The sequence below is a fragment of the Pleurodeles waltl genome, chromosome 12, assembly GCF_031143425.1.
Source record: "Pleurodeles waltl isolate 20211129_DDA chromosome 12, aPleWal1.hap1.20221129, whole genome shotgun sequence".
Lineage (NCBI taxonomy): Eukaryota > Metazoa > Chordata > Amphibia > Caudata > Salamandridae > Pleurodeles > Pleurodeles waltl.
In genome coordinates, this window is record NC_090451.1 from 704,337,418 (window position 1) to 704,360,060 (window position 22,643).

The following is a 22,643-nucleotide window of genomic DNA, read 5'->3' on the forward strand; positions in this document are numbered from 1 at the left end:
GGGAAGTTATTCTGGGCTTTTTCTTATACTCACTGAAGCGGAACGGTGGGAGTTCCCTGTACGGATTTAAACACCTGTAACTTCAGCATATCCTGCTACTCTTGGACATAAATCCTACCTTAAGGGCTCCTCTGGGAGGGAAGCGGAAGGGAGGATAGTTGTGGGGGCGGGGCACTGTGGGGGTTAAGTGTCTGATACAAGTGAAGCAATGTGGGCCAGTCGCTTCTTCTAGGACCTTCTACAGGTTTACCCAGGCGCGCACCCCGCTTGCCACAGCGCCTCCTGCCAGTGGAGCGGTGAGCCACACTCCTCCTAGGACCACCTGCAAATGGAAACCTTGTGTGCTCCTCCTTAGTCCCAGGTTCTCTTACAGAGTCCTTGTGTGCGCCTCTGCTGCCCCAGCGCCTACTGTAACTGGAGCCCTTGTGTGTGTCTCTGCTGTCCCGACACCTGCTGTAACTGGAGTCCTTGTGTGTGCCTCTGCTGTCCCGACACCTGCTGTAACTGGAGTCCTTGTGTGCGCCTCTGCTGTCCAGACAGCTGCTGTAACTGGAGCCCTTGTGTGCCCCTCTGCTGTCCCAGCGCCTACTGTAACTGGAGCCCTTGTGTGTGTCTCTGCTGTCCCAGCGCCTACTGTAACTGGAGCCCTTGTGTGTGTCTCTGCTGTCCCGGCACCTACTGTAACTGGAGCCCTTGTGTGTGTCTCTGCTGTCCCGACACCTGCTGTAACTGGAGTCCTTGTGTGTGCCTCTGCTGTCCCGACACCTGCTGTAACTGGAGTCCTTGTGTGCGCCTCTGCTGTCCAGACAGCTGCTGTAACTGGAGCCCTTGTGTGCGCCTCTGCTGTCCCAGCGCCTACTGTAACTGGAGCCCTTGTGTGTGTCTCTGCTGTCCCAGCGCCTACTGTAACTGGAGCCCTTGTGTGTGTCTCTGCTGTCCCGGCGCCTACTGTAACTGGAGCCCTTGTGTGTGTCTCTGCTGTCCCGGCGCCTACTGTAACTGGAGCCCTTGTGTGTGTCTCTGCTGTCCCGGCGCCTACTGTAACTGGAGCCCTTGTGTGTGTCTCTGCTGTCCCGGCGCCTACTATAACTGGAGCCCTTGTGTGCGCCTCTGCTGTCCCGACACCTGCTGTAACTGGAGCCCTTGTGTGTGCCTCTGCTGTCCCGACACCTGCTGTAACTGGAGCCCTTGTGTGTGTCTCTGCTGTCCCGGCGCCTACTGTAACTGGAGCCCTTGTGTGTGTCTCTGCTGTCGCGGCGCCTACTGTAACTGGAGCCCTTGTGTGTGTCTCTGCTGTCCCGGCGCCTACTATAACTGGAGCCCTTGTGTGCGCCTCTGCTGTCCCGACACCTGCTGTAACTGGAGCCCTTGTGTGTGCCTCTGCTGTCCCGACACCTGCTGTAACTGGAGCCCTTGTGTGCTCCTCTCTTGTCCCAGCGCCTACTGTAACTGGAGCCCTTGTGTGTGTCTCTGCTGTCCCGGCACCTACTGTAACTGGAGCCCTTGTGTGTGCCTCTGCTGTCCCGGCGCCTACTGTAACTGGAGCCCTTGTGTGCGCCTCTGCTGTCCCGGCGCCTACTGTAACTGGAGCCCTTGTGTGTGTCTCTGCTGTCCCGGCGCCTACTGTAACTGGAGCCCTTGTGTGTGTCTCTGCTGTCCCGGCGCCTACTGTAACTGGAGTCCTTGTGTGCGCCTCTGCTGTCCCAGCGCCTACTGTAACTGGAGCCCTTGTGTGCTCCTCTCTTGCCCGAGCGCCTACTGTAACTGGAGCCCTTGTGTGCGCCTCTGCTGTCCCGACACCTGCTGTAACTGGAGTCCTTGTGTGTGTCTCTGCTGTCCCGGCGCCTACTGTAACTGGAGCCCTTGTGTGTGCCTCTGCTGTCCCAGCGCCTACTGTAACTGGAGTCCTTGTGTGCGCCTCTGCTGTCCCGGCGCCTACTGTAACTGGAGCCCTTGTGTGCGTCTCTGCTGTCCCGGCGCCTACTGTAACTGGAGCCCTTGTGTGTGTCTCTGCTGTCCCGGCGCCTACTGTAACTGGAGCCCTTGTGTGCGCCTCTGCTGTCCCGGCGCCTACTGTAACTGGAGCCCTTGTGTGCGCCTCTGCTGTCCCGGCGCCTACTGTAACTGGAGCCCTTGTGTGCGCCTCTGCTGTCCCGGCGCCTACTGTAACTGGAGCCCTTGTGTGCGCCTCTGCTGTCCCTGCACCTACTGTAACTGGAGCCCTTGTATGTGCCTCTGCTGTCCCGGTGCCTACTGTAACTGGAGCCCTTGTGTGCGCCTCTGCTGTACCGGCGCCTACTGTAACTGGAGCCCTTGTGTGTGCCTCTGCTGTCCCGGCGCCTACTGTAACTGGAGCCCTTGTGTGCGCCTCTGCTGTCCCGGCGCCTACTGTAACTGGAGCCCTTGTGTGCTCCTCTCTTGTCCCAGCGCCTACTGTAACTGGAGCCCTTGTGTGCTCCTCTCTTGTCCCAGCGCCTACTGTAACTGGAGACCTTGTGTGCTCCTCTCTTGTCCCAGCGCCTACTGTAACTGGAGCCCTTGTGTGCGCCTCTGCTGTCCCGGCGCCTACTGTAACTGGAGCCCTTGTGTGCTTCTCTCTTGTCCCAGCGCCTACTGTAACTGGAGCCCTTGTGTGCGCCTCTGCTGTCCCAGCGCCTACTGTAACTGGAGCCCCTGTGTGTGCCTCTGCTGTCCCTACACCTACTGTAACTGGAGCCCTTGTGTGCTCCTCTCTTGTCCCAGCGCCTACTGTAACTGGAGCCCTTGTGTGCGCCTCTGCTGTCCCGGCGCCTACTGTAACTGGAGCCCTTGTGTGTGTCTCTGCTGTACCCGGCGCCTGCTGTAACTGGAGCCCTTGTGTGCGCCTCTGCTGTCCCGGCGCCTACTGTAACTGGAGCCCTTGTGTGCTCCTCTCTTGTCCCGGCGCCTACTGTAACTGGAGCCCTTGTGTGCTCCTCTCTTGTCCCGGCGCCTACTGTAACTGGAGCCCTTGTGTGCTCCTCACTTGTCCCAGCGCCTACTGTAACTGGAGCCCTTGTGTGCTCCTCTCTTGTCCCAGCGCCTACTGTAACTGGAGCCCTTGTGTGCGCCTCTGCTGTCCCAGCACCTACTGTAACTGGAGCCCTTGTGTGCGCCTGTGCTGTCCCTGCACCTACTGTAACTGGAGTCCTTGTGTGCTCCTCTCTTGTCCCAGCGCCTACTGTAACTGGAGCCCTTGTATGTGCCTCTGCTGTCCCAGCGCCTACTGTAACTGGAGCCCTTGTGTGTGCCTCTGCTGTCCCGGCACCTACTGTAACTGGAGCCCTTGTGTGTGCCTCTGCTGTCCCAGCGCCTACTGTAACTGGAGCCCTTGTGTGCGCCTGTGCTGTCCCTGCACCTACTGTAACTGGAGCCCTTGTGTGCGCCTCTGCTGTCCCTGCACCTACTGTAACTGGAGCCCTTGTGTGCGCCTCTGCTGTCCCAGCGCCTACTGTAACTGGAGCCCTTGTGTGTGCCTCTGCTGTCCCTGCACCTACTGTAACTGGAGCCCTTGTGTGCGCCTCTGCTGTCCCTGCACCTACTGTAACTGGAGCCCTTGTGTGCGCCTCTGCTGTCCCTGCACCTACTGTAACTGGAGCCCTTGTGTGCGCCTCTGCTGTCCCTGCACCTACTGTAACTGGAGCCCTTGTGTGCGCCTCTGCTGTCCCAGCGCCTACTGTAACTGGAGCCCTTGTATGTGCCTGTGCTGTCCCTGCACCTACTGTAACTGGAGCCCTTGTGTGCTCCTCTCTTGTCCCAGCGCCTACTGTAACTGGAGTCCTTGTGTGTGCCTCTGCTGTCCCGACACCTACTGTAACTGGAGCCCTTGTGTGCGCCTCTGCTGTCCCAGCGCCTACTGTAACTGGAGTCCTTGTGTGTGCCTCTGATGTCCCGACACCTACTGTAACTTGAGCCCTTGTGTGCGCCTCTGCTGTCCCAGCGCCTACTGTAACTGGAGCCCTTGTGTGCTCCTCTCTTGTCCCAGCACCTACTGTAACTGGAGCCCTTGTGTGCGCCTCTGCTGTCCCTGCACCTACTGTAACTGGAGCCCTTGTGTGCGCCTCTGCTGTCCCTGCACCTACTGTAACTGGACCCCTTGTGTGCTCCTCTCTTGTCCCAGCGCCTACTGTAACTGGAGCCCTTGTGTGCTCCTCTCTTGTCCCAGCACCTACTGTAACTGGAGCCCTTGTGTGCTCTTCTCTTGTCCCGGCGCCTACTGTAACTGGAGCCCTTGTGTGCTCCTCTCTTGTCCCAGCGCCTACTGTAACTGGAGCCCTTGTGTGCTCCTCTCTTGTCCCAGCACCTACTGTAACTGGAGCCCTTGTGTGCTCTTCTCTTGTCCCGGCGCCTACTGTAACTGGAGCCCTTGTGTGCTCCTCTCTTGTCCCAGCGCCTACTGTAACTGGAGCCCTTGTGTGCTCCTCTCTTGTCCCAGCGCCTACTGTAACTGGAGCCCTTGTGTGCGCCTCTGCTGTCCCGGCGCCTACTGTAACTGGAGCCCTTGTGTGCGCCTCTGCTGTCCCGGCGCCTACTGTAACTGGAGCCCTTGTGTGTGCCTCTGCTGTCCCGGCGCCTACTGTAACTGGAGCCCTTGTGTGCGCCTCTGCTGTCCCAGCGCCTACTGTAACTGGAGCCCTTGTGTGCGCCTCTGCTGTCCCGGCGCCTACTGTAACTGGAGCCCCTGTGTGCGCCTCTGCTGTCCCGGCACCTACTGTAACTGGAGCCCTTGTGTGTGCCTCTGCTGTCCCGACACCTGCTGTAACTGGAGCGCTTGTGTGCGCCTCTGCTGTCCCGGCACCTACTGTAACTGGAGCCCTTGTGTGTGCCTCTGCTGTCCCTGCACCTACTGTAACTGGAGCCCTTGTGTGCGCCTCTGCTGTCCCGGCACCTACTGTAACTGGAGCCCTTGTGTGCTCCTCTCTTGTCCCAGCGCCTACTGTAACTGGAGCCCTTGTATGCGCCTCTGCTGTCCCAGCGCCTACTGTAACTGGAGCCCTTGTGTGCTCCTCTCTTGTCCCAGCGCCTACTGTAACTGGAGCCCTTGTATGCGCCTCTCTTGTCCCAGCGCCTCCTGTAACTGGAGCCCTTGTGTGCTCCTCTCTTGTCCCAGCGCCTACTGTAACTGGAGCCCTTGTGTGCGCCTCTGCTGCCCCAGCACCTGTTGTAACTGGAGCCCTTGTGTGTGCCTCTCTTGTCCCAACGCCTACTGTAACTGGAGCCCTTGTGTGCGCCTCTCTTGTCCCAGCGCCTACTGTAACTGGAGCCCTTGTGTGCTCCTCTCTTGTCCCAGCGCCTACTGTAACTGGAGCCCTTGTGTGCGCCTCTCTTGTCCCAGCGCCTACTGTAACTGAAGCCCTTGTGTGTGCCTCTGCTGTCCCAGCGCCTACTGTAACTGGAGCCTTTGTGTGTGCCTCTGCTGTCCCTGCGCCTACTGTAACTGGAGCCCTTGTGTGTGCCTCTGCTGTCCCGGCACCTACTGTAACTGGAGCCCTTGTGTGTGCCTCTGCTGTCCCGGCGCCTACTGTAACTGGAGCCCTAGTGTGCGCCTCTGCTGTCCCAGCGCCTACTGTAACTGGAGCCCTTGTGTGCGCCTCTGCTGTCCCAGCGCCTACTGTAACTGGAGCCCTTGTGTGCTCCTCTCTTGTCCCGGCGCCTACTGTAACTGGAGCCCTTGTGTGCTCCTCTCTTGTCCCAGCGCCTACTGTAACTGGAGCCCTTGTGTGCTCTTCTCTTGTCCCAGCGCCTACTGTAACTGGAGCCCTTGTGTGCTCCTCTCTTGTCCCAGCGCCTACTGTAACTGGAGCCCTTGTGTGCTCTTCTCTTGTCCCAGCGCCTACTGTAACTGGAGCCCTTGTGTGCTCCTCTGCTGTCCCAGCACCTACTGTAACTGGAGCCCTTGTGTGCGCCTCTGCTGTCCCTGCGCCTACTGTAACGGGAGCCCTTGTGTGCGCCTCTGCTGTCCCAGCGCCTACTGTAACTGGAGCCCTTGTGTGCTCCTCTCTTGTCCCAGCGCCTACTGTAACTGGAGCCCTTGTGTGCGCCTCTGCTGTCCCAGCGCCTGCTGTAACTGGAGCCCTTGTGTGCTCTTCTCTTGTCCCAGCGCCTACTGTAACTGGAGCCCCTGTGTGTGCCTCTGCTGTCCCGGCGCCTACTGTAACTGGAGCCCTTGTGTGCGCCTCTGCTGTCCCAGCATTTCCTTATAATTTAAGCGCTTTGAGTGCCTTGCTCATCCCAGACTCACCAGAAGGCAGCGATGGCTCTGCCGGGGAGGTCTGAGGGAGACTGCTTGGTGCTGCATGATCCACACTCTGCAAATTGAAAAGATTGTTTAAACCCTGCAGAAGCGTACCCCACAGACCCTCCCTCTCGTCTACCCCTCATGCTGCCCGTGCCAACTAAGGCCATCCTCACCTGACTTCGGAGTCGGTTCTGCACCAGGATCCCATTTTCAGAAGGACCACTGCAGAGAGAAAAGGCACCACTTGTCGCTGGTGTTCTGAAATATCACAACGATTTGTACATCATAAAGTCAGAAGTGAAGTTATTGTGAAAATCCAAAGCACACATACGTAATACACAAGTTTCTCCAGTTAAGAATGTAGACTCTTCTTCTGAGGGTTACGAATAATACTGATGAACAAAGCTCTGCTGGCCCGTAGAGACCAATGGGCGCTAGAAAAACAACAAGGTGATGGAAGGAATGCTTGAATTCACCTCAGCCACGGGCGTATGGTTGAGTCCCAACTGAGGTGTCACTGTGGGTGAAAAATAATGGAATGGGATGCGCCCGCAAGCGATTACCAGTGGTTGAGACTAATTCAAGCATTCCACCCATAACCTTGTGTTTTTTCATTTGATGCCTTAAGTGTGCCGGGTTTGCCCAGATGTGAGCCCGGGGCTCGCTGCGTCACTGGAGCTAAGCTCTACCCGGCTGAAGAGCTCATAACAAGGGTGAAGCCGTTCCTGGGTTGCTTGTGTTTCGATTCAAGGTGGAACCAGCCTGGCAGTTCAGGGTGGACTGTCCCACGAAGAGCAGGTCAAGACTGCTTGGCATATGGCTGGGTTCGAACTGAGGTGACATGGTGGGATGGATTGGGATGCGGCCCGAGCGACTGCCAGTGGCTGAGATCAATTCAAGCACTCCATCCATCACCTTGTTGTTTTTGTCATGGGCATCAGAGGCAGCAATGAACTATTTAGGGGATTTAAAAGCACCTAGGCCACCTCAGAGCACTGTAACACAAAAGAACATTGATCGTAAACATTCCGACAATATTTGAGATCTGAGTTCAGCCACATGCATGTTTTTTAAGAACTCATGTTCTTCTGTCAATCCTAAGATGAAGTAGAATTAAGTAAAGCCTGTTTTAAAAGTTGAGGAGTTTTCTGAAATGATGGGAACAAGCTTCTGGAACAAGTTGAGGAGTGAATCTCCCGCACAGGTTTGGACCCCAGGGAGCTCTCACTGTACTGGAAAAACGTAGTTGTATGAGACGAGGAGGATGGCAGGTCTGTGGCTGTAGAGTAGGGCTGCCCCAGCCCCTGAAGGTAGCGAGGACTCAATATGCTCTGTGTATAAAGCTCAGTGTCTTGACCTAGTGGCCACTGACACCAGGGTAAAGAGTCAGACAGTGGCAGATACTTCTCAATAATGTGACACTTTAGTCTAATGAAGGGAAAGCTACCTTTGTTTCATTGTGCGCTTAACAAAATGTACTACTTCTCCTCCCCCCACCCCATTTCAAACTGTTCTGTCAATCAGAAACATACTTCTTCCCTACAAATGGAGGCTGCAGCCCTGGGTCCGAAGCGCTAACTCTGGCCTCCCTTCTGATATCACTGTTCAGTGCTATCCGTGAATGCAAATGTATCAGCCTGTTGCAAGGGCTGGCATTTTTAGCAGGGTTTAGAGCTCAGACGCTTGGAAGCTGTGAAAACGCTGACTTGAAACACAAGGTTTTAAAAATGCAGAGGGGTGGCTAGCAAGAGCCTGCAAGGAAAAGGCAGGAGAGGTGCAGCTCCTACAAATGGGTCAGGGAATGGCTGAGAGAGAACTGCTGACGTTGCAACCAGGAAAGGGTGCTTCTGGTTACAAACCAGGGTAAAGCTCAAATGAGAGAGCTCGTCACTGGGAGGGGGACAGAAAGTGTACACTTTGCATGTTTCCAGGCATGCTAGTTCTGTTCTCAAACGAAGCCTGCGTGCTGTGGCCAAACCAATCGGCCCATGCATCCTTCAGTATCATGCTTAACTGGTAGAGGGCTACAAAGTGCAGCAAAATGCAAATAATTGCTTAAGCACATTTTCTCCCACCGGAACCTCTATTCTAGACGGACATCCATGTGGCTGCTCTGGTAATGTCTTGTAGGGATATGTTAAAACCCCTTTTTTCCCTTTTGGAACGGGCTCTTGACTTCCTTGAAAACACTTCCCTGTCAAAGAATTGCAAACTTGAAGTGTTTGAACTAATCATCTTACTACTGGATACTGGTGTCTCCCTTTGTCCTTGTAGCATGTGCAACAAGAATTGGTGACTTGGGGGCGTCACCGATATTAGCAACTTGACGCACTGTGCTTTGTAAAGATCACCATCACCTAGGGATAAAGTGTGCTTCGTGATACAACTTGTATCAAACAGTGTAAATGAAAATGTGAGCGAGTGAAATAAAAAACAAAAAGATTGTGATTTGAAACTAAAGCGTACACTTAGAACAGGAAGGTCTGACCCGGGGTTGTCTGAAACAGAATCTAAAACACAGCAGGTTAAATAAAACCAGAATGCAACACTGTTTAGTTTTGTTTTTAATAAGGGATATGACGTGTTGAATGTGTCCTAGGGCACTTTTCTCATTTATTATAAAGTTGCTAAATTACTGAGAGGCGGGCAGAGAGTAGTTGGGCACAATAAAACAAAAGACTTTGGAAGTAGAGTGAAGTGACACGAGACGGGAGGAGATCAAGGATAACAGAGAGGGACTTCAGACAGATGCATTCAATGCATGTGCAAAAGTCAACTATAAATAAAACAAGAGTCCCACACAGTGAAGTAACCAGTGGAAGGGCTCTGGGCAGTAGCGAAAGGCAGTGATCGGAAGGAGTACTTTGTCCAGGCTCCAAACAATGGCATGGACAGCAGGACGGCCAAGCATGAAGTAAAAGCAGACTGCGTGCTGGCCAATCAGAAGCATGTAAATTAGAGCAACGTTGGACTAAGCCAATGTTAAGTTCAGGTAAGTAAGGGGTGTGTTCTAAGGCCCTTTTAAGAGATTTTTTATTAATAAAAGCGTTCACAAGCACAGCGCGCAAGCACACGTGCAGTCGAAACCTGTCTAGGTAAAGTGAAAGCAGAAAGTAGAATATGTGACTGGGCTGCAGGCCTCCTGTTACTTATTCCTAAGGTGCTGCTCAGAGGACATGGGTATGCTTCATACATTACCTCTTAAAATCAGATACTCACTTGTTAGTGGGTGTGGTCTGCATCTGGGGACTGCTTGCAACCGTCCTTGGCGTCAACCTCAGTAAACTGGAAAAGACAAGGTCATGAGAACATGTACACCAGAGCCTCACTCACTGTTAACAACAGAAAAGTATAGCGGTGGTGACTCAAGCCATTCTGGGAGATGATGAGGGGGTGGGCAGAGCCTGGATAGTGAATGAAGCCCTTTGAAGTAAAACAATGCACCAAAGCAAAACATTCACATTCAGTAAAGGTTACATTCAACCAGAGCATGGCTACAAACATGAATGCTAAAGTGCACAATTTCTGGATGGGCTAGAAATCGCGCAATATCCGAATCCTCCTCCCAGCACGTGCTGTACAGTTCTTTCTTACCTTTCTTTTTTCTCCTGTGCCTGGTTCCTAATAGCTTGCTGCTGCTGCCGTTCCCTCTCTTGCCATATTTGGAGGGTCTCTGTAATCTTCCGCTCCTCACGTACTCCAGTGATCTCGTCCCGACCCGGGGATGTTGCGCTGGGTATCCTGTGGAATGGACGGACAGAGAGGATACAAGAATTACATGACGAGACAACCATGTATCCTCAATTTTGCAAAGGAGGGAGATCCTTAACATGCTTTCGGGATGTGGTACCGGCCTCTCAGTGCTTGGCTTCTCGATATGAAGTGCAACACTGATCAAGAGGCATTTCAGTACAGGTCTTCCCTTACATCTAATACCGGCCAACAGACAACTGACCCAGAGGACAGCAAAAGGGGCCTCTAATGGTGAGCCGGCCTTACCTGCTGCTGCCAGCTGCTCTCTCCCCCACATCTGACCGCTGAGGTGAGAGCTTCTCCTCCTTGGTCTTCACCTAGAGGGGATATAGAAATGGGAATTGAAAACAGAGCTAAGTTGGATACTATCATGTGGTACCAAAACCGCCTATCCATCTCTGACAGGTCACAGGGGCAAATATATAGGAACCGCTGCAGGTTTAGGATGTAACTAGGTACTAATAACTGCGCACGCACTTGGATATATATCCAGTAGTGTTCAGGCAGCAAATGTAGGCTTGCAGGTACTACTCTGGGCATTCACATATAGGCAGGACTAAATGTTGCTGTAGGTTTTACTGTTTGAAACCTCACATAGGGGAGACATTATCTGTTCCATGCACAGCTGGAAGATAAACAGGTGATACTATTTATAAACAAATCTTGAATAATACACACCTTTCTGCATAACAATCAGGGTAGATTATGTGTTACTGCCTGCACAAACGTCAGGGAGGTTTGTGCGTATAAATGTTTTTAAAAGCATTCGGAAAAACAGCTGGTATCAACACTTGCACACAAATCTGGGATAATATACAACTTTTTCACACATCAGGTATTACTATTTGTGCACACTTCAGGGAGAACTGTGAGTATAACTGCTTTATACATATTTCCAATATATAAGTACTAGAGAGAAACACAGGAGGACAGAGAGGCATTGCTTCTTTAAAACATGGACACTGCACCTGCTGCTAAAACACACTGCTGCTGTCACATTTTGTCAATGCAGACACTACATTTTTCTACAACTTTATTTTTGGGTCCCTGTGGTTCTTCAAAGTAATTCCAGGAGGAACAGGATGTGCTTCCTGGCCAAACATCCGGTTTTCCCTGGAGCACAGCCAAAGGCAACTAAAATGCACCTTCTGTTTATCTGCAGCTTTGCTGCTTGCTCTACAATGGAGCTGATGCTGCAGTGACTAGAGTCGCTGGAAACTGTAAAAATAACAAACGTTGGAACCGGCCCAGACCCCCCTGGCCTTACTGGGTTCATACGTCACTTCAGTCATTGAAGGAAACAAACTAGAAGCCCTCAGTACGTATGTATCTACAGGTGTTCAGTGGGCACTAGTGGAAGTAGTTGGTGGTCACACCACAGCAAGGTCACGAAACGTGCTTCTTTTACACACAAATCTACCGGTTCCCCACCGTGTTCACAACCCTGACGCTGGTCATTCAATCCCTCCACTCCCCACGTGCCACATTGGCAGGAGGCAGCAGGCACAGATGTCCTCTATGCCAGATACAACAATGCCAGTCTCACCTCGGGGGGCACATTCATCTGCAGGCCACAGTCTGACTTCACATCGTCCTCCTCTTCGCCATTGGTGCTGCTATCGATGTAATCTATCTGCTCCGGGTCGCCATCCGCTGAAGTGGGAAATGAAAGACAAGGCACGGACAAGATCCCATGATTCCAGTACTACTGCAAGCATCTTTCAGATGTACAAAGCTGACTGCTACAGCAGTCTCGGTGACGGTATTGTGCCGAGCTCTAACATGTCAAAGAATCCATCTCCTAGACTGTGTCTAACCTAGAAGAGAGAGGTTCATGTCAGAATGCCACCTGTGGCACCATTAAAAGCTCCTCCCAAACTCTGGGTCTAATCTGAACTCCTCTAGGTAAGACGATCACAGACAGTCACCACCAGATAGTGATATCAGTGGCGCTCTCGCACAGTCATCCCCTCGAGTGGTAATCCCAAACATAGTCATAGTGGCGGTAGCCAAGTATGCGTACTATCAGCGCCCAACTTCAAGTCCTGCATCTTCCTGAAGCGTTAAATGTACCGGGTAGTAAGAGACTGATTACTGTAAGCTGCTGGGAAAAGCAAATTCTTCTTTCTAACTTCTGCGCAGCAATTACACAAAGGATACCTTTAGATAGGGGCCAAAGGAAATGTATAGCCCAAGAGTGAGCTGTATAACGTGGGAGCTAAGGCAGGAGGGGTGATGGGAGAGAATGACATGAAGAAAAATCCAGGTGGCTGCAGACTGCCTCCATAACCACTATAATACCAACCTCGGCGTCACTTCGAAGCTGTAGAACAACTCAACCTCCAATCCCCGCGGTATCCCACACAGATGCACTGGAGAAAGATGTGCTAAACACAGGCATCAAACTCACCTGCTCCAATGCGCATCTCCTTCAGCTGTTTGGGATCACGGGCCAGCTCGGCGATTCGGAAGGAGAGGTCGGAGCACTCATCTGCAGACTAAGAAAAGCAGAATATAGAAATGCGGATCTGAAGGCCAAGGACTCAAAGGCCATGCTTGGAGCTCCTTAGAGGAGAACAGGGAAGACAGTGCTCCCTTTGGATGTCCTTTTACATCCAGCATGGAGAGCAGCCAAGGGTACAGGGTATAGTAACCCCGCCAGGCCACCACCTCAAACTCAGCAGTAGGGAGACCTATGCTGTACAGCATCTGCCTTCTACGTCATCCTTACAGCCAGCCGTGCTCTGGAAACCACAGAGGACGCGACCCAAGCGGGATCACCCTACTACGACAGCTGCTTTGCCCTCTAAGGTGACAGCTTTGATAAGTTTAAGTAGACAACTACTGTGCATCCAAGTGCCCAACAGGTCACGCGGTGGCACCAGGCAGGACGTTTGCGGTCTGATGTAGCAGCAAGAGAAGAGCAAGGTACTCAAGAAACCATCGAAGAGGTTGTGAACAGACTTTGCATGATAACCTCACGTTGTATTTCCACTTCTTGAGCCCTCTGAACATGCACCTGGTCTATGATCACAACTGTTCTGTGATGGACATCTTTGAGTAGCGTCATTTATGAGCAAGAGTACAACGTTCTTGTGTGAAAGCAATAACAGCTTTGAAATGAGAGAGCCTGGAGATGGGTACACCCCTCTCTGAATTCATATGGTCCCAGTAGCGCTCCTCAAGGGCACTAGATAAACATGACAACTCTTACCTCATTCCCAGACCATCGTTTGCTACCGCTATCCACGCTGTTGAAGCCCGAATCAAGTCCTCCATACTGGCGCACCTGGAAGAAGTCGTCCGTCAGGCTGTAAAAACAGAATGCCTGAGATCTTCAACCAGAAGAAGACGGTAAGCAAAGGCACTGACAAAGTGGGGCACAGAGGAAGCCACTAGGGACTGGTAGGGCTTGTGGATTTCTGCTTCTAAGGGCCATCTTCAGAGTTTGTGTTCAGATCCTTCCATACAGTTTGAGTAAACGTGCTAGTATTTGAGCCTTGTGCCTTACACCACTGCTTGAACAGCTGGTGCCTTACTGTATTCCAACATCTTTTGGATAAAATACACACCAGCCTAATGCACAAAGTTGTCGCGATCACTCGAAACACGGACATTACAAACTTTGTGTAAGTCTTCCTCGCACACAGACGAATGAGTATTTGTTTAGCAAAAGTTAAAAGGTGTATGTTCCATATTGAATGTTAAAACAGTTTTAAGAAGATACAAACGTCAAAACTTTAGGCCGCGTTCTTTTAAAATTTGTACTGCTCAGCCCCAAGGTCCAAATGTCCTCAAAACCTGAATGACCAGCCATGTACACTTTTAGAAGCAATGGCAGAGAAGAATACATTGATGCTGGTATTGGCTGTGCTAGTCATTGCTTAGAGGCACGGCTATTACTGACAAGAACATTTAAAGATTATTGAAAAACCCAATCCATTCAAAAATCAATCGCTACCTAAAGGAATGAGCCACAGCAAGTTGATCTGGCAATATCTAGCAATGCTAATACTGTCATTAAATCTTTAACACAAAGGTGACCTCAGACACAAGCGACTCTTCTGTCATCAGAGGAATGCTCAGCCGCAAGTCTGCCTTGCACTGGAATGGTCAGACAGTGGAGTAATGCTCTTTGGCCCCAGCAAGCAGCTTCACTGCGCTTTAGCACTCACCCAGAGGTTTTGATCCTTACCAATTCACGAATCCCGTGGGCCGACTCACTCTCTCAAACTCTGGCAGATCAGGCACAGTCTTGCTGCAGGCCTCAATGTTAAGGTATTTGAAGATGTGTATTTTACCTTTTAAACATATCTGTAAGAACAAAAAGGAGCATGCCAAGTGATCAAAAAAATCTGCATTAGATCAAGAACATGAAAATATATTGTTTAAGGGTGTGAAGGGTTGTTGTCCAATTGGTTAAAAGAATGAGCTCTGGAAACTGGCATGGGTGGGCAGAGGGCATTAGTACAGGGGTACAGATCTTGTCACCGCATAGGTTTAGAAGGGCTGAGGGTGTAAGCACAGGAATACAGAGCCTTTCTGCTCCAGGCGTGGATAGGCTGAGGGTGTAAGCATAGGGATAAAAAGCCTGTCGCCTCCAGGCATGGATGGGCTTAGGGCATTAGCGCAAGGATATGGAGCCCACCACCTTCAGGTCTGGATGGGCTGAGGGCTACAGCTCAGGGATACAAGGGCCTGTCACCTCAAGTCAGGGATGAGCTGGGAGCATTGGAACAGGGATACAGAGCCTGTCACCTCCAGACCTGGATGGGCGGAGTGTGTTAGCACAGAGCCTGTCACCTCCAGACCTGGATGGGCGGAGTGTGTTAGCACAGGGCCTGTCACCTCCAGGCACTGATGGGCTGAGGACATAAGCACATGGATACAGAGCCTGTCACCTCCAGACCTGGATGGGCGGAGTGTGTTAGCACAGGGCCTGTCACCTCCAGGCACTGATGGGCCGAGGACATAAGCACAGGGATACAGAGCCTGTCACCTCCAGGCATGGATGGGCTGAGGGTGTTAGCACAGGGCCTGTCACCTCCAGGCACTGATGGGCCGAGGACATAAGCACATGGATACAGAGCCTGTCACCTCCAGGCATGGATGGGCTGAGGGTGTTAGCACAGGGCCTGTCACCTCCAGGCACTGATGGGCCGAGGACATAAGCACATGGATACAGAGCCTGTCACCTCCAGGCATGGATGAGGGTGTTAGCACAGGGCCTGTGACCTCCGGGCACTGATGGGCTGAGGACATAAGCACAGGGATACAGAGCCTGTCACCTCCAGGCATGGATGGGCTGAGGGTGTTAGCACAAGGATACACAGCATTTCAGCTCCAGGGCCTTTCGCCTCCAGGCCTGAGGGCTACAGCACAGAGATACACGTGCCTGTCAACTCCAGGCATGGATTGGATAAGGGTGTTACTACAGGGATACAGAGCCTGTCACCTCCAGGCTTGAATGGGCTGAGGGCTATAGCACAGGGATACGGTGCTTGTCACAAGCCGGTCTGTATGGGATGAGGGCATTAAGACAGGGATTCCAGACTACTACTGTGAACGTAGCTGACTCCTATCTATGCAAGAGGGTCAGCAGGTACGCAAACAAGCCACAGATCCTTCATACAGCTAATATCAAACTACAAATCCAAAGAGATTTAAAAGGAAAAGTGACAAGAGATGAGGCTTGCTTCATGAGGAAGCCTGCAGTCAGGACATAAAATAGAATAAAAAACTAGATATGGACTCAGATAAATTAGAGATAGGAGGCATGACGCCTGTTCAACCCTATGCCCTGCAGGCGCAGACACGAGGAATCAGCAGAGGAGGCGGTGTGTGTTGCATCAAACTGCTCCCTGTAAACTCTGCTGAGCAGAGACTCTGAACTTGCCTGTGCTGGTGGAGACTGAAGAGGGTTGTTATCCAGGAGGATGGACTGGAGGTGCCGCAGGTGCCGATAGCATACGGGGATCCGAGTTATCCGGTTACAGGATATGTCCAGGCGGACCAATGGCAACTCAGCCAGCTCTGAAACAAGGCACAAAGTAGGAAAGAGCAAGCGTGAGTTTCCATCAGCTCTCAAGCGTTTCCCCCTCCTCACCGGTAACTAGATGGTGCAAAATTATCAATCCAAAACAATTGTTTACCAGAGTAGAATGTCAAACTAGCACTGGATGAGGACAAGGAACCTTTACTACTATTGTGTATGAATGTATGAATGACCCACCGCTCTACATTGCTGCTGTCCTTTACTAGCACATGAAGTACAACTCCGCCACGCATAGATCAATCAATCAGGATTTATAAAGCGTGGCAAAAAACCTGTGAGGGCCTCAAGGCGCTGGAGTTGCTAGCCGCTTCACACTGCTCTGTTCATTCAAACAGCCATCTTTTGAGTCCTTTTCTGAATTCCTGGAGCAATGCAGCGTCACTAAGGTGCAGGGAATGGTCATTTCAGGCTTTAGCCACCAGGTGAGAGAAGGAACATCCTCGGCTGTTGCATCGGCGGAGCGGGGAGGTGTCTGTGAGGAAGATATTGCTGATCACAGGTGTCTGGTCAGTTGGTGGAAGGTAGATCCTTTGGGAACTTTAACACATCTTCCCTGTCCTACACTTCCAATGCTTGCCCTGAGGCTGGCTCCCTGCCCAGGGGAATGTATCCAATCGTCTCCGTTTTTTCCTTGCGTGCTCCATGCTTGCTTCAGAGCAGCCTGAGTCACCCTGCTCCCTGAGGATGCGCTGTGAAGGCTTGAACCAAAATTTGATTTGGTTACTGAACTACAGAGTGGTGTAGGTGAAGGGAAGAAAGATGCTTCCTCAAAGGTGGCACAAAGGTAGGACATGCAGGAGCCAGAGACGATGCAGCGGAAATAGTGGAATAGTCAAGGATAATACGGAGGCCTCCAGCTTCTCCATCACAAAGGCTCCACGTCCAGTCTGCAATTCAGAGAATTTTATTTTCTACTTTCTTATGTACAATTGTTTTTTTAGAGAGTGCTAAACTAACTTTAATTCTCGCCAGGAGTGGAAAATTTAATTCTACACTTTTCGTTTGAGACAATGTATACTTAACAACTGTGTAATGGATGCTCAAGCCCTTCTACAGATCATGCAACCACAGAAGTAAAACACATTCTTGTGTCACACCACTGCGGATGTCACTGAGCTGGACATATTACTCAGGCAGGACGAGTGCTTGGGATGAAAGATCTTGACCAAGTTGTTTTCTGTCGGCCACATACAACAAATTAAAAGGTAAAGAAATTGGTGCTAGCGTTGCAGTGCGGCTCGCCCAACTGAGGAGGCCTAGATCAGAGACCTTATCCATTGTGACACAAACAGTGAGCTCTACGCTTCCGTTCAGCTTCTCTCCTGAGGGATACTTGACATCCTCAATGGTCCTATCTTCAAACTTTGTTGCCCGCACCTTCTGAAACTGGTGGTGGGCGGTCCCCCCTTTGAGCCGACATTTCTCTACGGCCAATTAGTGGTCAGTAAGGATCCCTTATTGTTCTGCTTATACTGTACCACACTTTACTCTCACTGTACCAGTGTTGATCTGCTGTATTGTATCTAAAATCACTGGATGTGCTTCTGTTTGTATCATTTGACTACCACTGATATATTGCTGTATGTGCTTATACGTGTTTTGCTTTATTGCTGACCGAGCTGAAATACACGCACACTGAAAAGAATCTCTGAAATGGACCTTTTAGTCTAGGACATACATTTATTAAATCACTCTGCGAGGCTCGTAAAGGAAGGTCAGTACAACTGAAAGTGCACGTTTAAAATGTGCACAACAATGAAATGAAAAAAATATACAAAGAATCTTCAGTCTATAAACAGCAAATATATATATATGCAAAGATACAAATACCTATCTAGATAGATATATATTCATACTCAATGCAAAGCAAATAATTAGTAAAAATTAATCACAATGGGGCACAGTTGCCCCTTCATCTTTCTCTCAGTAGCTTCAAGTCGCAGACTCCCAAGATCGACTGTAAAGAGAAAGAGATCTGTCCTCACAGGACGACAGGCATCAGCATCCTGACCCCGAACCGAGGTCTCTGAATCGTCACCGTCAATCCTGGGTCTCTTACATACCTTAAACAAGCCCCAGAGGAGATTTCTAGAACCCCTCACCCCATCGCTCTGCAATTTGTTGTTCGAAAATGCTGGCATCTTCAGGTCAGTTTTGAAGGAAACACGTTGGAACTGACCAAAAACCCAAGGTGCCCCCTCTCAAAACAAAACCGTTCCCTGCCGTACCATAAACATCATGCTAGTATATTCTTATCAGCCTAAGCCCTTGGTGAGAAAGAACAGACACGCTGAATAAAAACGTGAGCAAAAAGCACTTTGCATAACACGGGCATGGAAAAATACTTGCAGTTTTTAACATGGCGGTGAAGCTAAGGCTAAAATAAAGTCAATAAGCAAACAATCTGGTGGTCACTAATGTGACGGTCTGCTGCTAGGCTAAGTGCAACATGGAGTCAGTGGTCAAAACACAAATATAATTACAATACGTTTTTAAAAACCTTAAATAAAGTTATTAAAAAACACAAAGGTAAAGGAAAAAGTCAGTTTGCCACTTCTCCCACGAGAAGCTGTCCTTTAAAAAAGGAGGAACTAATTTCATTATACAACAGATATAATCCCAATATTATTTACATTGTAGATGTTAATAAAACAAAATTAATTACACTTGCGTGCCAAGCAGAGCACTGCAACACGTTTTGCAGTCAATATTTCCAAATCTGTTTTCACAAATTGAAATTCCAGATTGTTTATTTTCACGCACGACTTATACCAGTTGTGATGGCTGACTTTGAAAAATATCGTTCTGATGCCCAACCCTCGTGCCGTAGTGAGGATGCGATATCCCTAGCCAAATTCCTGAGGTTACATTGACACTATCAAAGGTCCAACGCTGGGCAAAATCCTAAAAACAAGCAGTTGCATTTTCACACAGTAACATGGAGGCTGGCTGGCATGAAGCACTGTGGTGCGGGTAGGTCATCAATAAATAAATAAACTACCTGGCTAAGGCGACTACAGAAACAGTGGGTGATGTACCAGTCACCAGGTCTTCCTGGCCACACTTAACAACTCACCACTCTATGATCCTTGCTAAAATGTCTCTCTCCTGACTGTTCTTCTCTCGGTAATCCCTGTGAACCCACCTCCATCCTCACGTACGGGCTCAAGATCGCTTCCCGAGGGCCGCACCTAGACAGGGGCACTTGCAGCTTCCGGCTCTGGTAATATCTACATTCTGCACTACCTGCGTGCAAAGGCCATAAAGCTGTGCATGTGCAAAGCGGCACCGGTCTACAGACCCTGAGAGACAGCCTACCTCCTACTTTTCACTGAGGAAACTAGTCAGCAAAAGCTGTTGTCTAGTTATGAGGGTTGAAGGGGTCTGTGCAGTTAATGTTAGTGATCTATGCTACTTAAGTGACCAGCACTTATGAAAGTGGGAGCATACTCAGGAGGCGTCGTGTGTTGGATGGACACCTGGAAACAAAGGCGACACACCTCAAGATGATAGTTAACAAGAAGTAAACGAAACACTGTATGTACCCCACATTCCTCTAACAGTACGAAGTGATCTGTGTAGGGGTACACCGACCAATGTCCCGTATCACCTGCCGGAGATCTCTATAGAACCTCCAAAAGGGAGACCATCTGGACAATGGAGGCGATCCCTTCACAGGTTAACAACCATTCGCAGCGAGATCCCTGTGTGGGGCAAGTCAAGGGGCAAGGCCAGCAATATCCCATATCACCTCCGGGAGATCTGCACAGAATATGTTGAATGGCCTCAGAGATCAACAGAGCACTGTACCCATGGAAGAGATCATACACAGATGACAATGATTTGCATAAAGATCAGCAGGTCGCCATCCAGTAAAGTCTTGTCAAAAACTAATGATAGCTAGTTAGAAAAATACCTATGCCCATCTCCCACAGAGAGGAGATCCCTTCAAATTACAGACATTGCGGCACGGAGACCAGGACACGGGGGCAGGGAGACCAGGACACGGGGGCAGGGAGACCAGGACACGGGGGCAGGGAGACCAGGACACGGGGGCAGGGAGACCAGGACACTGGGGCAGGGAGACCAGGACACTGGGGCAGGGAGACCAGGACACTGGGGCAGGGAGACCAGGACACTGGGGCAGGGAGACCAGGACACTGGGGCAGGGAGACCAGGACACTGGGGCAGGGAGACCCATGTTCAGCCAGTAGTCTCCAGCTCTGGGAATGAACCAGTTCACTACTCCTTGACTCCACTTGCATGAATGTTCAGGTGGCAAGAAAAACAGAACAGACTTCCTTTCACCCGACAGTCCTCCATAATCCCACATACATGCTTCATGTAGTAGAAGCCAAAAGGCGCTGAAGCTGCCTTTTGGCTAGAAAGGCGCTATACGAACTCCACATAGATAATCTAACAAACTCTTCAATTTACATCCTGGTTTCTCAATCCCCCCTGCCAGGTCCAAGGATCCCAGTGGCGGGCGGGCAGGAGGCTGTGATGTGGTAAACTACAAGGAAACCAATCACTAAAGAGAGAGGAGGTCATGCCAGTATGTATAACTTGGGTTCTCCAAGGGTCAAGTCAATATTAGTATGAGAAGGAAAATGCTTCTCCCTATAACTACAGCTCTTTTTCTTAGTTTTTCACCCCAGAATTGTGGTCACTGCACACAAAGAATGCACCAGCTTTTCAAAATTTACTGCATTGATTAACATTCCTGAGAAAACAAAGGAGAAAATCTACATTTCAATATATTTATTAGGGACTATTAAATGAGTGGTACTTTGAAAAAACAGAGCACAGGCTAATTTAGAATTGTGTTTAAAATTGAAACGAGTTCTTTTATGACATCTGAGCCCTGTTCTCAGGAAAGAACAGCTTTATTACATCACCCACCTTCCGGTAGAACCGTGATCTGGTTCCGGCGGATGTTCAGGTCTCGAAGAGATTCCAGGACCCCCATTTGTGCCGGAAGAACCTGCAGCTCGTTGCTGCTCACGTCCTGTGGGAACATCAAGAGCAGACTTAGCTTAGGATTTTCAGGAGGCCAGAGCATAGCAGGTCTTTGCAAATCAAACCAGGAATATTACCCCTCAACAATAGGTCACCGAGCTCCTTGCTGTCAAACTCAGGGCCTAATTTAGAGTTTGGGTGCAGATATTGCATCACAAACGCAACAAACATCCGGTCCACCTTATTGCAAGAGACATTGGATATAATCAGGGCCACTGGAATTACGCGGCAGATGAGGACCAAATTATGGGTCGACTATGCAGCAAGAAAGGCAAATTATGCAGCAAAATGCGGACATTTTGCATTTGCTTTACTTCAATATTGTGTCATTTTAACAGCGGGTAGCAGTGTGAGGAAAAAGAGATCACCGTATTAGTACCAGTTTAACACCCAAATACAGCAATGAGCTACTGAAAGATGGCCAGTCTACCTTGCGCAAAGCCTTCCAGTCCGCAAGATCCTGATCCGCCATCAACTTTTTTTTTTTACTTTTGAGCCGTTTGACCTACAAACAACCTTTTTTGTTAATATTGGTAGATTATGCAACAGGGGATGGATTATGTGGCAAATCCACAATGATGCGAAAATTGCCGCAGCACTGCATGGTTCCAGTGGCCCTGGATATAATGCGCTTGTGATAGGGTGAATGGAATTGTGACGAAATAACCCATCCAACAAACTCTAAATCAGACCCAAATCCTTTATAAGTGTCTCAACATCATGCAGGAGGTTCGGTTCAAAACGTGGAGCAGCCAAAACAGCATGATGGAGAAGGGGATGAAATGGGGCTGCATTAATGTGAAAACAGGGAAATGCAGAAAACTGACAGATGACATCTTTGAATTTACGCCTGGACCATTGCCCTCAATGTACATGTTTTAGGTTACCTTTGTGGGACATGTCCATGCACAGACACCTTTCCCATCTCAAACCTGCCTAGCTGAAGACTCATTGCTGAGACCCAGGCACAAGCCGCACTGGGTGTCCACTGAACATGCTCTGCTCCGTAGCTTGGACCTTAGCCCACTGTCCATTGCAGCTATTCTGATCCACGAGAGAGGCCTTGCCCCACTCAATCTACTCCTGTCCGTGGGTCGAGCCTTACCACCATTGTCCACTGAAGCTGCTCTGGTTCATGGCTTAGAATTTAGCTCAGGGACCACTGAAGCTTCTCTGGTACAGAGTTAAGGTCTTGTCCTGTTGCCCACTGATGTTACTATGGTACATGGACTGGGAAGGCATCTAGTCCATGGCCCAGGTGTACCCCAGTGCCCCCTGAAGCTCTGGTCCATGGCTCGAACCTAAAACCAGTGACCACTGAAGCTACCTACATACATAGTCTGGGTCTTATCCCTTTATCTACTGACGCTACTCTAGTTCAGGCTCCCCCCGAGCCCCCACTCAGCTTTCGAGCAAATGTAATGGACTTTTGTTACCTGTTCCAACTTTTAGATTCTTCTCTTTTGAGTGAAACCACCTTCCTACCTCTGCTCTAGCCCAAAGCGCTGGCCTGCAGAGACTACTAGGGTACTCAAGCACAAACTGTCCCCTCTTTTTACT

At 50.3% G+C, this 22,643-nt stretch overlaps 1 protein-coding gene across 3 annotated transcripts in view; it reads right to left on the bottom strand.

Moving 5' to 3' along the window:
- Positions 1-22,643, bottom strand: part of LRCH4 (leucine rich repeats and calponin homology domain containing 4) — a 153,260-nt gene that overhangs the window by 38,984 nt on the left and 91,633 nt on the right. For 2 of the 3 annotated variants that reach the window (XM_069215653.1, XM_069215654.1), the window contains exons 4-14: positions 20,967-21,072; positions 15,906-16,042; positions 14,205-14,323; positions 13,224-13,320; positions 12,420-12,507; positions 11,556-11,662; positions 10,256-10,326; positions 9,851-9,997; positions 9,476-9,541; positions 6,430-6,514; positions 6,260-6,326 (exon numbers count right to left, since the gene is read on the bottom strand). In XM_069215653.1, the coding sequence (XP_069071754.1) occupies positions 6,260-6,326; positions 6,430-6,514; positions 9,476-9,541; positions 9,851-9,997; positions 10,256-10,326; positions 11,556-11,662; positions 12,420-12,507; positions 13,224-13,320; positions 14,205-14,323; positions 15,906-16,042; positions 20,967-21,072 (1,090 nt within the window). The remainder of the gene's footprint in view (positions 1-6,259; positions 6,327-6,429; positions 6,515-9,475; positions 9,542-9,850; positions 9,998-10,255; positions 10,327-11,555; positions 11,663-12,419; positions 12,508-13,223; positions 13,321-14,204; positions 14,324-15,905; positions 16,043-20,966; positions 21,073-22,643) is intronic. The other variant, XM_069215652.1, reaches the window with a different exon arrangement.